The sequence below is a fragment of the Prionailurus bengalensis genome, chromosome A1 (genome assembly GCF_016509475.1).
Source record: "Prionailurus bengalensis isolate Pbe53 chromosome A1, Fcat_Pben_1.1_paternal_pri, whole genome shotgun sequence".
Lineage (NCBI taxonomy): Eukaryota > Metazoa > Chordata > Mammalia > Carnivora > Felidae > Prionailurus > Prionailurus bengalensis.
This window is the reverse complement of record NC_057343.1, coordinates 210,434,451-210,452,845: the sequence shown is the minus strand read 5'-3', so window position 1 is coordinate 210,452,845 and position 18,395 is coordinate 210,434,451. Positions and strand designations below refer to the sequence as shown.

The window sequence follows — 18,395 nt, the reverse complement described above, 5'->3', positions numbered from 1 at the left end:
TCTTTGTAATTATTTCCCTTTCACTTGAAGTAGTCTTTCTTTTTTAATTTTTAATGTTGAGATTGAATATATAAACCATAACATTTACTCATTTAGTTCATTATGTTCAGTGGTTTTTAGTATATTCATGGAGTGTGCAGCCATCACCACAATCCATTTTAGAACATTTTGTCATCCCCAAAAGAAACTATTGGAGACAATAAAAAGATTAATGTTTGTCAGGGGTAAGGGGCAAGGAGTGATGATTAGGCAGAGCACAGAAGATTTTTAAGACAGTGAAACTAGTCTGTATGATAAGACAATGAAACTAGTCTGTATGATGTTATAATGATGGATATGTGTCAGTATAAATTGTCCAGATCCATAGAATGTACGAAATCACGAGTGAACCTGAATATGAACTGTGACATTTGGATGATAATGATGTGTCAGTGTAGGTTCATCAGTTGTAACAAATGTACTACTGTGATGGGGAATATTGACAATAGGGGAAAGCTATGCATGTGGGGGGCAAGGGCTTTATGGAAAATCTCTGTGCCTTCCTCTCAATATTGCTGTGAACCTAAAACTGTCCTAAGAAGTAATCTATTAAAAATAAAATACTCCCTGTCCCTTAGCCAGCATCCCCAAGTCTACCACCCCTTGAAGCCTTGCACAACTACTAATCTACTAATCTGCTGTCTCTATAGATTTGGCATTTCTGGATATCAGAAAATGGAATCATACAATATGTGGCTCTTTCACTTAGCATGTTTTTGAAATTTATCCATGTTGTATCAATATTTAATTTCATTGCCAAATAATATTCGATTGTATGGATATACCACATTTATCTCTTCTCAAGTTGATGGACGTTTGTGCTGTTTCCACTTTTTTATTATTATGAATAATGCTTCTATGAACATTCATGTACAAGTTTTTGTGCAGAGGCATGCTGTCATTTCTCTTAGATGTATACCTAGGAGTGGAATTTTAGGGTCCTATGGTAACTCTGTGTTTAACATTTTGAGGGACTGCCAGACTGTTTTCCAAAGTGTCTATAACATTTTACCTACCCACCAGTAGTGTATGAGGGTTCCAGTTTTTCTACATCCTTGTCAACACTTGTGGTTTCTCATGTTGTTGTTGTTTAATAATCATCTTAGAGGGTGCAAAGTGGTATCTCTGTGGTCTGTGTTGAACATCTTTTTGTGTATATATTAGCCATTTGTAAATTTTCTTTAGAGAAATGTCTATTCAAATCCTGGCCCATTTTAAAATTGGGTTATATGTCTTTTTATTATTGAGTTCTAACAGTTTATATATTCTAGATATTTGTCCTTTATGAGATATATGATTTGCAAATATTTTCTCTCATTCTTTGGGTTGTCTTTTCATGTTCTCGGTGTCCTTTGAAGCACAAAAGTTTTAAATTTTGATGAAGCTCAATTTATTTTTTCCTTCGTTTTGTGCCTTTAGTGTCATTGCCTAACCCACAGTCATGGAGAATTATGCTTATGTTTTCTTCCAAGGGTTTTATAGTTTTAGCTCTTACATTTAGGTCTGTGATCCATTTAGAGTTAATTTTTGTGCATGGTATGAAGTAGGGGTCCAACTGTATAGTAAGTATTCTTGAAATAATAAAATAATTTTTGAATTTCTTAGCTACTCTTTGAATTTCCATATAAAATTTATGATCAATTTCCAATTTCTGTCACATTTCTTTTGGTGACAAGTTCTCTTAGTTTTCTTTCATCTTGCAGTGTCTTTATTTCACCTTCATTCCCAAAGTACATTTTCTATACATTTAACTTGGCAGTATTTTTCTGTCAGCACTTTAAAAATGTTGGTCCATTGTCTTCTGGCTTTATTTTTGTTGAATAATTATGCAGTAGTTCAAGTATTTGTTTTTCTTTATGTAATGTGTTGTTTTTTATATTTGCTTTTTGAAATTTTCCCCCTATTTCTCTTTTGGACTTTAATAGTTTATTATGTGTCAAGGCGTAGGCTTTAAAACATTTATTTATTTATTATTATTATTTTTTTGTTTGTTTTGTTCATCCTGTTTGGTATTCACTGAAGTTCTTGGATCTGTAAATTTACCTCCTTCACCATTTTTGGGAAATTTTTAGTTATTATTTCTTCAACTATTTGTCTGTACCTGACTGTCTTCTCCTAAGTCGTATGTAATACGAGTACTAAACTTTTTGATATTGTCTCAGCGCTTTCTGTGATTCTGCTCATTTTTTCCTGTTAGATTAAATTATTTCTATTAATCTGTCTTCAAGTTCATTGAGTCTTTCCTCTGACATATCCATTCTACTATTGGGCCCTTACAGTGAATTTTTTATTCCCATTATTTTATTTTTCAATATGACCAGGTTTCCATTTTAATAGTTTATTTTTCTTTGCTGATCACTTATATCTTTGCATTTGTTTCAGATATGTTTGCTTTCCTTTATGTATCATGGTCATAAACACCAATTTTAAGTCTTTTTCTTAAAATATTGATTACAACATTTGGGTCATTTTGTGGTTGGCATCTTTTATCTTATTTCTTGGGAGCTGGTTAGATTTTCCTGGTTCTTTGTATGATTAATTTTGGGCTGTATCTTTCACATTTTGAATATTGTGTTCTGATATTCTGAGTCCTGTCCAAAACCTCTAGAGAATGGTGGGTTTTCATTTGTTTGTCTGTGAAGTTGCTTTTTTGGCTGAGGGTCAACCTGATTAGTTTTAGACTCTAAATCCTGACCTGCCTCCAGTGAGCTGTTTTTCCTTGCAGTATTAATTTTCAAGGCATTTGTATGCTATTCTGGTTTGTCCCATGTACATGTTATCCAGGGATCCATATGGATCCTGGCTGCTAGTCCGTACCATGTTCACTTCTCAATGCTTTTCTTAGGTTGATTCTGGTAGGTTTCACACAGTACACCTCAGGAGTGAGTGCAGGACTTTTTGTACAGATTTAAAGGACATTTTTCTCCAGGTTTTTAAACCCTTCACCCTATGATTTTCTCTTTACTGTCTTTGATGGGTTTCTGTTCTGATGTTCTTGCTGGAAAATCACTCTTATCCATTGTAGCAGTTCCCATACTGTAGCTTATGCCTCCTGGCAAAGCTGGACTGAGGTGAAAAATAAAAATTTCTCTAACCCACAGCAGCTGTGTTTTCTTTTTTAAAAAGTTTATTTATTTGAGAGTGGGGGAGGGACGAAGAGAAAGAGAGAGAGAGAGAGAGAGAGAGAGACAGAGAGAGAATCCCAAGCAAGCTACTCACTGCAGTGCGGAGCCTGATATGGGGCTTGAACTCACAAACCGTGAGATCATGACCTGAGCCAAAACCAAGAGTCAGACACTTAACTATCTGAGCCACTCAGGCGCCCCCACAGCAGCTGTTTCTCTGTGTTGGTGGGAAAAGGCAGTGTGGCTACCCGTTGTTGGCATTTTCCCGAGGTAAAGCATAGAGTATCAGAAGGATTCTATTCTACATATGTTGGTAGGTGATCTGCTTTCTTGTTAATACTGGCCTACTAGAAAGCATGGAGTGCCAAAAGTGCTGCACAGTGGTTGCTGTCATTGTTGCTTCTGGTTCAGGGAGGAGGCACCATGCCTCTTTGTTGCTGGCTTTTTCCTGGTTTGGGTTAGGAGAGCCAGCAAGTATTTTCTCTGAAGGGCTGCTCCTCTTACTGAGACAACAGCCACTGTTTTGTTACTGGCACTCATCTGCTGTAATGACCTCACAGGGCCACTGCCGCTGGGTGGGAGGATGAGAAGTATCACCCCAGAGCCAGCACTTGGCTGGTGTGAAATGAAGAAAATCGATTCTTTAACCTGTTCGGACTATTTCCATTTCTGGTGCCAACACTGAGGAGAGACTTGGTAGCTTTGTTGCTTGTGCTTGGCTGGCATAGGGTAGGTCAGATCACAAGAACTCTGTTCCTCAGGCCTTTCACCCCCACTGCTACCCCTATGCCCTGGAGAGTGGAACCATTTTTTGGAACTTTGTTTGCTCTTGCTCTCAGTTGTTAGTTGTAGACTGCCCCAGAACCCAAGTCGGGAGACAGAGAAGGCAAAAATCATCCCCAGACTACTCCTTAGACCGAGTATCCCCCAGAATTCATATTTTGAAATTGTAACCCCGAGGTGATGGTATTAGAGGTGGGGCTTTTGCAAGGTGATTAGGCCATGAAAGTGGAGCTGTCATGAATGAGATTAGTGCCCTATGAAAGTGTCCCAAGAAACCTTTCTTACCCCTTCACCATATGAGGTTATAGTAAAAGGATGGCCTCTGTGAACTAGGGAGTTCAGACACTAAATCTGCTGGCACCTTGATCTTCAACTTCCCAGTTTCCAGAACCGTGAGAAACAAATGTTTATTGTTCATAAGCCACTCAGTTTATGGTATTTTTGTTACAGTGGCCCAAATGAGCTAACAGGGAAAGATAGCACTCCCTTGTCCTTAAGTCACAGCTCAAGGGAATGTAATGGGCAGAGCTAGATTGCATTCCTGTGTCACATCTGTAAGGGAGGCTGGCAAAGATAGAGCCTGACTTTTCCACTTCTCTATGAGAGGTAGTCTCTGTCTTTTACCAAGAGTCATATTTTGGGGAATTTCCTAAACACAGAAGAGAGTTCATGTTCTTCATGGCCAGAGAGAATGATGTGTTATTTATATAGTCACCCATTTACACAACAGTTGCTTGATTAATTCACAAACTTTGGCTTCATCTGTGGTTGCAGCCCAGATCCAGTTCTTTAGGGAAACCTGTTGTCTCTCTCTTTAAAATGTATCCCAAGTCTTCTTACCTCTGAACACTTTACTGCTGTTCCCTAGTCCAAGCGACTGTCAGTGTTCAGATGAACCACATCACTGGCTTCCCAGGTGGCCCTCTTAATTCCTCTTTTGACTTGCAACAAGCTTTTCTTCACAGAGCAGCCAGGACATTTTTTTAAGTGTTTATTTTGATATCATTTCAAATTAACAGAAAAGTTATAGGAATAGTACCTAGAACTTCCTTATACCCTTTTTTCAGATTCATCAGTTGTTCATATTTTGCCCCATTGCTTTATCTTCCCTCATCCCCTCCTCTCTTCCTTCCTCAGCTAACACAAACTCTGTCCTTCTCTTTCCATCCCCCACACTTATATACCCCCCTCACTCACACTCATACGTATTTGCACATACATTAGAATTATGTGTGTGCGTTTAAGATTCCCCAAATTTTGAAATAACTTGCAGACATCATGTTCCTTTACTCCTAAATTCTTCAGTGTGGTTTTAATAATAATAATATGATCTTTTTACATAACTATGAATTTAACATTGATGAAATACTATTTAATCTGTAGTCCATGGTTATCTCAACAATCTCCTTTTTGATTATATTCCCACCAGTTCAGTAGCCATGGCTTTTGTCTCTTTTAATTGGGAATAGTTCTCTGCCTTTGTTAAAAGAAACTTTGGTATATTTGAAAACTATAAGCCATTTCTTTTGTAAATGTGTAGAAGTTGTAAATATGTAGCAAGAGATGTAGGATTTGATTTTGTCTGGTTTTCCTCATCATGAGAGTTTGGGTATGCATTTCTAGAAAGGCTGTCACAGAAACAATATTGGGTCCTTCTTGCGTCCTCATATCACGAAGTACGTGCTACCTGTGCATCGCAGTGCTGGTGATGTTAATTTGGATGACTTGTTTCAGGTAGTGTAATAACAGATCTCTTCTCTACTATTTTCTCTTTGTAATTATTAAGCAGTTTCCAGGGAGATTTTGATAGCATGGAAATACCCTGTTCATTACCAGACTTTTCTCTGCTAGTTTTAGCATCCATTGATGATTCTTGCCTGGATCAATTATTACTGTGATGATTGTAAAATGGTGATTTTTCTAACTCTGTCGTTCATTTTATATTTATTAGTTATCATTCTATGGTAAGGAAGAGTTTTCTCTTACTTATTTATTAATATTCACCCAGGAGTTCTTAAGTTAGTAAATGCTTTTACTATTACTATTTAATCTATTACTTTTGTTATTTATTTTGATGCTCTAATTGTCTCAGTGGAAGTCCCTTAACCTGCACTTTATTCTTTAATATATCCCCATCATTTTTGCACTTGCTTGTTTTTTGGTAAACCACATGTTCCATGTTCATGTTGTTTGAACAAGAATAAACTTCTCTCCAAGGAGTCTGGTTTCCTCTTAAATGGAGAATGCAATTTAGAAACTAGGATCTCTGTCCTAGGGTTGCTGGGTGTCATTCCTACTAGTCGTTTTCAGCATACAAAGCTAGATAATAACTTACATACACACACACACACACCTATATTTGTATCTACCTGTTAGAAATCATGGGTTCATACTGATACCCGTAATTTCAGTCAAAACCCATAGACTTCTTTCTAGTCTTTCTTCTTTCCACTTTTGGAACTCCTTTCTCTAACAGCAGGAAAGGCGACTCTCATGGTCCCCAGCATATTTCCTCATTTGCTTAATTCTTCGTTGTAACGAAAGCAGTTTCAGAATTGTTAATGCATACCACTGCAAAAAAGAAACAAATATATTAACTAGAATTAAATATTTATTTATAGTTCTTTTGGTCTTAAAAAAATTTTTTTTAATGTTTATTTATAATTGAGAGAGAGATAGTGCACAAGCAGGGGTGGGATAGAGAGAGATAGAGACAGAATATGAAGTAGGCTTCAGGCTCTGAGCTGTCAGCACAAAGCCTGACGGGGTCAGGGAGGGGGCTCGAACTCACAACCATGAGATCATGACCTGAGCCTGAGTTGGATGCTTAGCCAACTGAGCCATCCAGGCACCCCTATAGTTCTTTTGGTCTTTAGCCTGAGGGTATGTATTCATTTCCTAGGATTACTGTAATGAATTACCACACAGTTAGTAGCTTAACAACAGAAATTCTTCCACATTTCTGGAGGCCAGAAGTCTTAGAATCAAGGTATTGACACAGCCATGCTCCCTCTAGTGGCTCTAGGGGAATCCTTCCATGCTACTTCCAGCTTCTGGTGACTCCGGGTTTTCCCTGGCTCGTGGCAGCATAACTCCAGTCTCTGCCTTCATCTTCTCAGAGCTTTCTCCTCTTTGTGTCTTCTTCTCTTCTGACTCTTTAAGGTTACGTTCCCAGCTTCCAGTGGTTAGGACATGAGTATTTCTTTCTGGGGGCCACCATTTAACCCAGTACAGGGTATATAGTTACTTGAGTTATTACCTTCAGTTTATTCTTTCAGTGTTTTTATTGTTCACTTGAAATACAGTAGGGTTGATTTGTTTCTGTTTATATTGAATTTTAGGTTTCTCCCAGCCTTATTTGTTTGTTCCTGAATATGCAAAACATCAGCAGTTTCAGAAATCTGATAATAAGTTAATAGATACAGAATTATAAATCGTGGTGACTGTTATTAAGGAAATGGACAGGTACATTGGAAGAGAACAACAGAATAGGCCATATGGACGCAGAGACAGAGCTAGGTCATACTTATTTGAATAAGTGGCATGTAAACTGAGATTGAAGGAATGGAAGCCAGTCATGTAAAAGTAGAGTAAAGAGCTTTCCCACAAGTGGAAAAGCATATGAGAAGGCCTTGATTCAGGGAACGAGCTGGTTGTATTAGAGGAAATGAAAGGAGGCCAGTGGATTCATGTCTGTTGGGGAAGAGGGAGGACAAAATAAGTGCAGTTGTAAAGAAAGCAAGAGACTGAACCTGTGAGTAGTTGTGGACGATTGAAAGAGGTTGGGGAGCCAGTAGAGGACAATAACTAGTGGTGGTTTTAGAATGTTTTAAAATACACAAAATACACAAAATATTTTTATTTATTTTTAAAGTTTATTTATTCAGAGAGAGAAAGAGAGAGAGAGAAGGAGAGAATGTGAGCGTGAATGGGAGAGGGGCAGAGAAAGAGGGAGAGAATCCCAAGTAAGCTCTGTGCTTGGTGGCAAGCCCAACACAGGGCTCAGTCTCATGACTGTGAGATCATGACCTGAGCCGAAATCAAGAGTCAGATACTTAACCAACTGAACCAGCCAGGTGCCCCAGAGGTGTATTTTTAAAAGACTATATTGATTGCTAGGTGGAGCACATGACGCAGGAATAGAAGTGGAGAGACTAGTGACAGACCTGTTTACTGTGTAATAACTGAGATAATGTTGGCTTCTACAAGAGTGGTAGTAGGGAATAATGAGAAAAGTGGATAGATTTAAGGTGTATTTTGGGTTGAAGTGAGAGGACTCACTAATGGATTGAATTTGGGTGGACAGAGAGAGGGTTTTAGGTTTATGGTTATTGTAGTATTTAAGGATGACCCCCACGTTTGTAGTTTTAGCAACTAGGGAAGAAGTTGATTGCAGATGAAGTGGGCAGTAAGAAACAGATTTCCCTAATGGACCTATTATTATGTTTGAAATGCCTAGGAGATGCAAATGGAAATGTCAAGTTGATAGTTAAATATGCAATCTTAAATTCAGGAGAGGAGAGTGGAATCTCAGACTTCCCATCTGGTTCCATTACTTTAGTTCATGCTTCCCTACTGCACATCTGTGGTCCCTGTTCTACCCAGTAAACATAAGCAAATTGTCATGAGTTGGCCAGGTCCTGTTTGAGACGCTGTGAGCAACTTGGACTGTAGATGGTCTCTAGGTTTATGTGTGGGTACTCCAGTTCCAATTCATTCTTTCCAGAGAGATACAGTTATTTTCCTTCTAAATCATTTAAAGATGTACATTTTGCTTCTTATAGCATAGTTTTATTTTGGAGTCTTTCAGAATAAGAGATTTTTCCATTATTAAGTATGAGGCTCTTTTCTGCCCCATCTGAACATACCGTATGAGGTCACTCTAGCTGACTTTGCACCTAGATGGGGAATGTGTGTGTATGTGTGTATTTATGTTTGATATGTACTCTCTGTGTGTCAGTTTGTTCACCAACATCACATTATTTTATTTACAGTATTTTTAAATTATGCCCTTAGAAGGGTTAATCTTGAATCATTTTAAAGATGTCTCTCCTTTTCTCACATATTTATTCTTACAGATGTATGGTTGAATCAAGATTGTGGACACATTTTTAAGAAGTGTAAATTTTTTTCCCTTAACCTCTTGCTTTTGCCTTGATTATTTGCAAATACTTTTTTTTTCTTCTTTTCCATTGAGAAAAGAGTCTTTAAAGAAGGGCCTATCTCCCTCTTATTACGGTTTTTCCCTTTACATCTTTCCTAAAGAGAGACTCTCAGTTTCCTCTCTATTTCCTTCCTTATTAAACACCTGTTCTGTATAAGCACTGTGTTAATTTCTGGGCAGGAGAATTATATGGAGAATTAAACAAAATGAAATAAACAAAGCATATTATGAAATAAAATTGGCGTAGCATACTATGTTTGTAATTAAAATAGTGTGGTCTTGGGAGGACTAAAAAGTTTAACTTTAAAGCATGACATATCAGTTTCTGGTCATTTTATTTATTTTTAAATCTTTTTAAATATCTTTTTTCCTGTATTTTTATTTTTTAAGGGTCATACAGCAATGCTTCATACTGGCTCATGGCATCCCAAAATAAAGGGAGAATTTATGACTTGCTCAAATGATGCGTGAGTACTATTGATAATTCACCTAATACATTAATATCTTTCAGTATTTTCTTTAATATTTGTATTGTTACATGTTGGCCAGTAAAGTAGGATATAGAGTGTTAGGAATCCTGATGTTTACATATTCTTTTTTTTTTTCTTTTTTTTAAGTTTTTACTTTTATTCCATCATCATATAGTGTAATATTACTTTCTTTAAATTTTTTAAATGTTTATTTATTATTTTGAGAGAGAGAGACAGAGCATGAGCGGGGGAGGGGAAGAGAGAGAGTGAGACACAGAATCTGAAGCAGGCTGCAGACTCTGAGCTGTCAGCACAGAGCCCAAGTTTCATTTGTACAATATAGTGATTCCGCATTTCCATACAACACCTGGTACTCATCACATAAGTACACTCCTTGATTCCCATCACCTATTTCACCCATCCTCCCACCCACCTCCCCTCTGGCAACGATTAGTTTTGTTCTCTATAGTTAAGTGTCTGTTTCATGGTTTGTCGTTCTCTCTTTTTTTATTCCTTTGCTCATTTGTTTTATTTCTTAAATTCCACATGTGAGTGAAATCATATGGTATTTGTGTTTCTCTCTCTGGCTTATTTCACTTATCATAATACTCTATAGCTTCATTCAGGTTGTTGGAAATGCCAAGATTTCATACTTTTTCATTGCTGAATAATATTCCATTGTGTGTGTGTGTGTGTGTGTGTGTGTGTGTGTGTGTGTATACACATACACATTACATCTTCCTTGTCCTCACCCTCCCTCCCCCCCGCCCCCCACACACATCTAGGGTTAGGGTTTAGGGTAGGGTTAGGTGAGGATATGTGCCTTATATCCTGCAGTTCAGAGACCTCTCCAGAGAATGAAACCCTAGACTTCTGCTTGGGCGTGATTAGACATGGCATCCATACACCAACAATAGCCAAATTATGGAAAGAGCCCAAATGTCCATTGACTAATGAATGGATGAAGATGATGTGGTATATATATTAATGGAATATTACTCAGCCATAAAAAAGAATGGGATCTGGCCATTTGCAGTGACTTGGATGGAGCTGGAAAGTATTATGCTAAGCAAAATAAGTCAGTCAGAGAAAGTCAAATACACACATGATTTCACTCATGTGTAATTTAAGAAACTAAACAGATGAACCACGGGAAGAAAGACAGGCAAACCAGAAAACAGACTCTTAACTATAGACAACAAACTGAGAGGGGAGGGTGGTGGGGAGGGATAGGGAATTGGCTGAATGGATGATAGGTATTAAGGCAGGTACTTGTGATGAGCACTGGGTGTTATATGTAAGTGATGAATCACTAAATTCTACACCTGAAACTAATATAATGGTGTATTTTAACTAACTGGAATTTAAGTAAAAACTTGAAAAAAAGTACATATTCTTGTTCTTAACTTTTATAGTATAAGGTTTGTTTAAATAAGTAAAACTATGAAAATGAGAGTTGGCATAAATTCCAGTACAGTTTATTAGGGTGCTCAATGGATCAGACTCATGCTATTAAGTGGACTCAAATGACTTTGAAGTTGTGACTAATAACTTATTAGTTTTTATAATAAAGATTGATTTCTGAGTCTAATAGCTAATATAAGTTTATTGTTTAAATTATTATTTTTTGGAAGTAATAACTAAAAAAATTGATTAAGTAGTTGTTAAAATTCTTTTGTATTGTATCTGTTGGCCTAGAACTCAAGAATATTATAGGGAATATTTGAGCAGCTTTTCCCTATATTATTAAATTGTATGATTAATTTTTAGTATTAAGAGTAGTTCACAAGAATGCACTGTAGGTAATGTTATGGAGAAATTGCAATGGAAAATTTTATAAATTAAAAAATATAGATGGTGTTATTTAGGTGAAACACATATTTTAGATAAAATATATTTTGTTTTTAGGCTATTTTGTCTTTCATCTTTACTTTCTGTTATTTATATTTTGCCTCATTTACCTTCAAAATTGCTATTGACATTTTTGGATAGTTCGTGTACTCTGGAATTAATGTTTAGAGTAACAGACAAAAGGTATAATTTTATTCCCATAGCACAATTTAAAAATTAATTTGATCTGAAAGGAACTAAAATTTGGGAATCTATACAGAATATGACTGAAACAGGATAAGACAATTTGATTAAAATTTCTGGTAAATAGACCTATGTAGTTCTAACTTGTTTTTTTTCTTTGTCTTGTTATCTTTCCAAAACTTAAATTATGTATGTTTAAAGTGACATTCCTAATTTTAGCAAATCAATTTTCTGATTTCTTTGGGAATTAGCAGCTAATCTAAATTAATAGTATCTCATGACCAGGTAAGGCTTATTCTAGAAATGCAAGAATATTTTACAATTAAGAAATTTTACCGTCAAGAAATTTTTAAGATAATTCATTAACAAATGAAAAATTACAAATCACATGATTTTATTATATGATAACATTGACATTTGATAAAATTTAGTCATCTTTCCCAGTATAAGTTCTTTAAAAAAATTTTTTTTTTTAGTTTTTATTTTTGAGAGAAAGAGAATGTGAGCGGGGGAGGGACAGAGAGAGAGGGAGACACAGAATCCAAAGCAGACTCCAGACCCTGAGCTGTCAGCACAGAGCCTGACGCAGAGCTCAAACCCACAAACTGTGAGATTATGACCTGAGCCGAAGTCAGACACATAATGGATTGAGCCACCCAGGTGCCCCCTCCCCCCCCCCCCCCAGTAAAAGTTCTAAGTAAAATAAGAATAGGAAGAAATTAATAAAACTCTTAAAAAAATTATTTACTAAAATTTAAAGTAAATATTGTATTATATATTTAAGTACTGAAGCTATTTGTATTTAATAAGAAGACAAGGATACCCACAACTATATAGAGGCTTTATGCAGTATAGATTTTTAAAAATTTTATTTTTTAAAATTTATATCCAAATTAGCATATAGTGCAACAATGATTTCAGGAGTAGATTCCTTAATGCCCCTTACCCATTTAGCCCATCATCCCTCCCACACCGCCTCTAGTAACCCTCTGTTTGTTCTCCATATTTAAGAGTCTCTTATGCTTTGTCCTCCTCCCTATTTTTATATTATTTTGTTTCCCTTCCCTTCTGTTCATCTGTTTTGTCTCTTAAAGTCCTCATATGAGTGAAGTCATATGATATTTGTCTTTCTCTGACTAATTTCACTTAGCATAATACCTTCCAGTTCCATCCACGTAGTTGCAAATGGCAAGATTTCATTCTTTTTGATTGCCGAGCAATACCCCACTGTATATATACCACATCTTCTTTATCCATTTATCCATTGATGGACATTTAGGCTCTTTCCATACTTTGGCTATTGTTGATAGTGCTGCTATAAACATTGGGGTGCATGTGTCCCTTTGAAACAGCATACCTGTATCCCTTGGGTAAATGCCTTGTAGTGCAATTGCTGGGTCATAGGGTAGTTCTATTTTTAGTTTTTTGAGGAACCTCCATACTGTTTTCCAGAGTGGCTGCACCAGCTTTATGCAGTATAGATTTAAAGACGTTATATAGTGTAGTAATATAAGGAAATAAATACATTAATATATGGGTCAGAAGAAAACATTCTATTAAAGCACAGAGGGGGGCGCCTGGGTGGCTCAGTCAGTTAAGTGGCCGACTTCGGCTCAGGTCATGATCTCGCAGTCCGTGAGTTTGAGCCCCGTGTCGGGCTCTGTGCTGACCGCTCAGAGCCTGGAGCCTGTTTTGGATTCTGTGTCTCCTTCTCTCTCTGACCCTCCCCCATTCATGCTCTGTCTCTCTCTGTCTCAAAAATAAATAAATGTTAAAAAAAAATTAAAAAGCACAGAGGAACCAGGCAATTTTGGTTAAAAGCTTCAATGAATAAAGCAATTGGAAAAAAAAACTTGTTCTCTAAACTAGTAAGGATCAGGCTAAATGGTGGGCTCTTATAGTTGGCTAACACAGTAACTTTATGAACTCTGCAGAAGCTTTTCCCAAATTGATTTCCAAGATATGTAAATTAGTAGTTTAAAGAAAGGCATTCCATGGTCAAATAAGTTTGAGAAACTTTGAACATTATGTTTCCAGGCCAGTGATCTACAATAAACATTTAAATAGTTTTGTATAGGGGTGACTGGGTGGCTTAGTCAGTTAAGCATCCAACTCTTGATTTTGGCTCAGGTCATGATCTCATGGTTCATGAGATGGAGCCCCATGTCAGATTCTGTGCAGGCACACAAGTGCTCTCTCTCTCTCTCAAAATAGATAAACTTAGAAAAAGATAAATAGTTTTATATAGAATTTATAGAAACCTATTTAACTTTGTTAATGCTCTAAACAATGGTTTGGATAAAGTTCTAAGTCATGACGCTTTATTGGGCATAAAATGTAGTTTATCCCATTCCTTGCAAGAGCAATTCTTTAATTCCCTGCTGAAACCACTGACATACTAGTATATTGTACCTTTGAAAATATGCTCCAGTTTCTTTTTACACTGTACAGATGAGCTTTTTTTGTCCATACTTTTGTATGAAGATCAGTTGGCTTTAACCATAGACCCCAATTATACATATTCTTTACCACCTTAAAAAAAAATCTACCACTAATAAATTCAGATGGTTTGCAGCTTGACTTTTTCTTGGCCTTTGACTCTGAGGGTAGTAATTAGTAATAGGCTATGCTGTGAGAGATCAGCCCAGATGCCTAGTTAAATCAGCAAATACAGTGTGCTCACTATGTGGCAGGTACTCCTGTGTGTGATATAAGTCTCTGCCTTCATGATGCTTACATTTTAGTAGAGGTGAGTGCTTGGAGACAGACGAGGTACAGATACAGTAATAAATTAATATAGTTTTATGTAGTAATAAGTATTGAGAATAAAATAAAGTAAAGCAGAAGGGTAGAAAGTAGAAGTGTCTTCTGTATGTAGAGTAGGCAGAGAAAGCCTCAAAGGAGGTCACCTTTTAATGTTTATTTGTTCTTGAGAGAGAGAGAGAGACAGAGAATGAACGGGGGAGAGACAGAGAGAGAGAGAGGGAGACACAGAATCCAAAGCAGGCTTCAGGCTCTGAGTTGTCTGCCCAGAGCCTGTTGTGGGGTTCGAATCCAGGAACTGCAAGGTCATGACCTGAGCTGAAGTCGGTTGCTTAACCCACTGAGCCACCCAGGCACCCTGAGGAGGTGACCTTTTATTGAGACTTATACCATGCACAGGAGGTAGCTCTAGCAGAGAGAACCTTCCAGGCCAAAGTGGCAGCATAATTCAAGACCTTAAGAAGGGAATGTATTAAGACATATTGGAAGGGTGGAAAATCTGGTTTTGTTGATAGGAAAGGTAGGAATGACAGGAAGTGAATTTTAAGAAGAAAGCAGGGACTAGATCATATAAGGTATTGTAGTTTAAGGTATAAAGGGTTAGGATTTTAATGTAATTATAAGGCCAGCCAATAAAGAGTCCTATGATATTTTCATAGGAATGTTCACTTTACAGGGTGTTAAAATTTTCCAGTGATCTCAACTATAATAAAGGCCATGAATGGAAAACCCATGGTGAATATCCTACTCAATAGGGAAAAACAGAGCTTTCCCTGTAAGGTCAGGAACAAGACAAGGATGTCTACTTTCACCACTTTTATTCATCGTAGTACTGAAAGTCCTAGCCACAGCAATCAAACAAACAGAGAACATCCAAATTGGAAATGAAGAAGTAAAACTTGCAATTTTTGCAGATGACATGATACTATATATAGAAAATCCTAAAGACTCCACCAAAAAACTACTAGAACTGATAAATTAATTCATTAAGGTTACAGGATATAAAATCAATGCATAGAGAAATCTGTTGCATTTCTATATAGTAATAATGAAGCAACAGAAAGAGAAATTAAGAAAATAATCCTATTTACAATTATACCAAAATAATAAAATACCTAGGAATACACTTAAACAAAGAGGTGAAAGCCCTATATTCTTTAAAATTATAAAACATTGTTGAAAGAAATTAAAGGTGACACAAACAAATGGAAACCGACATTCCACGCTCATGGATTGGAAAAACATACATAGTTAAAATGTTGAGTCCACCCAAAGCAATCTACATATTTAATGCAATCTCTGTCAAAATACCAACAACAGTTTTCACAGAACTGTAACAAATAATCCTAAAATTTATATAGAAGCACAAAAGACCCTGAAGAGTGAAAACTGTCTTGAAAAAGAAAAGCAAAGCTGGAGACATCACAATGCTAGACTTCAAGTTAGATTGCAAAGCTGTAGTCATCAAAAACTGTTTATCAGCACAAAAATAGACACATAGATCAATGGAACAGAATAGAAAACTCAGGAATAAACCCACAATTATATGGTCAATTAATCTTTGACAAAGCAGGAAAGAATATGCAATGGGAAAAAGTCGCTTCAACAAATGGTGTTGGGAAAATTGGATAGCGACATGCAAAAGAATGAAACTGGACCACTTTCTTACACCATACAAAAAAGTAAACTTAAAACAGATTAAAGACTTAAATGTGAGACCTAAAACCATAAAAGTCCTAGAAGAGAGCACAGGCAGAAATGTCTCTGACATCAACCCTAGCAGCGTTTTTCTAGGTAGGTCTCCTGAGGCAAGGAAAACTACATCAAGATAAAACTTCTGTACAGTGAAGGAAACAATCCACAAAACTAAAAGACAACCTATTGAATAGGAGAAGATACTTGCAAATCACTTATTCAATAAAGGGTTAGTATCCAAAATATATTAAAAAATTATATAATTTAACACCTAAAAAAAGAATAATCCAATAAAAATAGAAGACATGAACAGATATTTCTCCAAAGAAGACATCCAGATGACCAATGGACACATGAAAAGATGTTCAACATCACTCATCATCAGGGAAATGCAAATCAAAGCCACACTGAAATACCAGCTTACATGTGTCAGAATGACTAGAATCAAAAAGACAAGAAGTAACAAGGCCAGGATGTGGAGAAAAAGGAACCGTTGTGCACTCTTGGTGGGAATGGAAACTGGTGCAGCCACTCGGGAAAGCAGTATGGACTTTCCTCAGAAAGTTAAAAATACAACTATTTTATGGTCCAGTAATTGCACTACTGGGTATTTATCCCCCAAATACAAAAAGCTAACTCAAAGGGATATGTGTACTTCTATTTTTATAGCATTGTTATTTATAATAGCCAAATTATGGAAGCAGCCCAAGTGTCCCTTGATAGATGAATAGATAAAGAATATGTACAATAGAATATATGTACAATGTGTACAATAGAATATTATTGAGCCATAAAAAAGAATGTGGTCTTGCCATTTGCATTGATGTAGATGGAGCAAAAGCGTTATACTGCTAAGCAAAATAAGGCCAGTCAGAGAAAGAGAAATGCAATATGATTTCACTCATATGTGGAATTTAAGAAACAAACAAACAAAAAATGACCAAAGGCCAAAAAAAAAAAAAAAAAAGACAAATCAATGGACTTTTCCCTTGTATTCTTTTTTATTAGGTATTGGAACCAGGATTACACTGGTCTCCTAAATAAGGCAGCTCTCCCTCTTTTTTCTATTACCTTGCATCTATGCCCAAGTTCATAAACATGGCCATAAACAAAAACCTTATGGAACTGTCAAGGTCATTCAACAAGTTGAATTAAAGTCCACACCCAGAGTTCTAACATAGAAAGTATTTTAGAAGACTTATTTTATTTTTGACTAAAGTTTCTCATATTTTTTGTAAAAAATATATATTTAATAAATTTAGAATAAATATTAGAAGTAAGCAGGAGGAATTTAGAAGAAAATGCTTTGATCAAAAAATTTCAGGAAAGTATCTGTGATGTTATATTAAGTGCTAATATTATTATACTTCAGTGTAATTGTCAGACCAGTATTTTACCTTGTAACACTAGAGGATATTCTAAATAGGTTTTAGGAATAAAAAGAATAACCATGATATATTCGTTACTTTCCAACACACTGAAAAAATACATAGATTATTAGGAACAATTAACATCTGATCAGGCATCATCCGAATTCTTAGGTCTGATACTATGAAGTTCATCCTGGATTAAGAAATATTCCTGTGGTTCAGGAGTTAGTTCAGTTAGGCCCTTTGGGTAAAATCTGACTATAGTTTTTGTGTGTCTCATAGCTCAGAGATGCTACTCTGCTTTTCATAGCTTTATCTCATTCTCTTCTTTGTTGGTGAGGGTTGACAGAGAGGCAAACAGCAACTGTACATCCTATAAACTATTTTCTTGGAGACTTTATTGGGGGTTATTTAGGATTTAAAGGAGGATCATTTCATCAGACTTCATCGAGCTCATTGTAGTAATATCCTCTTCTTTGTCTTTCTCTTCTTCCCTAGTCTCCTTCTATCTTACCCTCTTTACCCTCATTTTGGGCAGCTGGAAAATAATGTATTTTGGATAATACGACCGTGGTGTAGATAGCTTCTGGATGAAAGTTATTCATCTCAGCATTTCTTCTGTTATCATAGTGTTATGTATTTAGTACTAATTAACACGTGTTTGTCAGGTTATTGTTATCAAGTAGTGTAGGAGTAGAGAGGGAATTCTTTCCAGATCAAAACCAGCCTTTATTGTAAGCCACACATATTATGAATAAATTTAGATACATTAGGAGTGAAGTGCTATCCCACAGATAGCATTTGTGGGAAACTATTCCCTTGGAGGTGAAGGTGGTGCTCACTATTTTGTTCTGGCCTCCTGTATGCCCAGTTAAATTATGATGTTAACTTTGAGTATGAGTTGGAGATGCTAGTACCTTAAACTTTTGATCTTATGCATTTCAATATTAAA

General features: G+C 36.2%; 1 protein-coding gene across 1 annotated transcript in view; it reads left to right on the top strand.

Annotated features, from left to right (window-relative positions):
- WDR70 (WD repeat domain 70) overlaps positions 1-18,395 on the top strand; it is a 300,543-nt gene that overhangs the window by 102,359 nt on the left and 179,789 nt on the right. Inside the window, exon 9 of the mRNA XM_043599724.1 lies at positions 9,502-9,578. Within this exon, the coding sequence (XP_043455659.1) occupies positions 9,502-9,578 (77 nt within the window). The remainder of the gene's footprint in view (positions 1-9,501; positions 9,579-18,395) is intronic.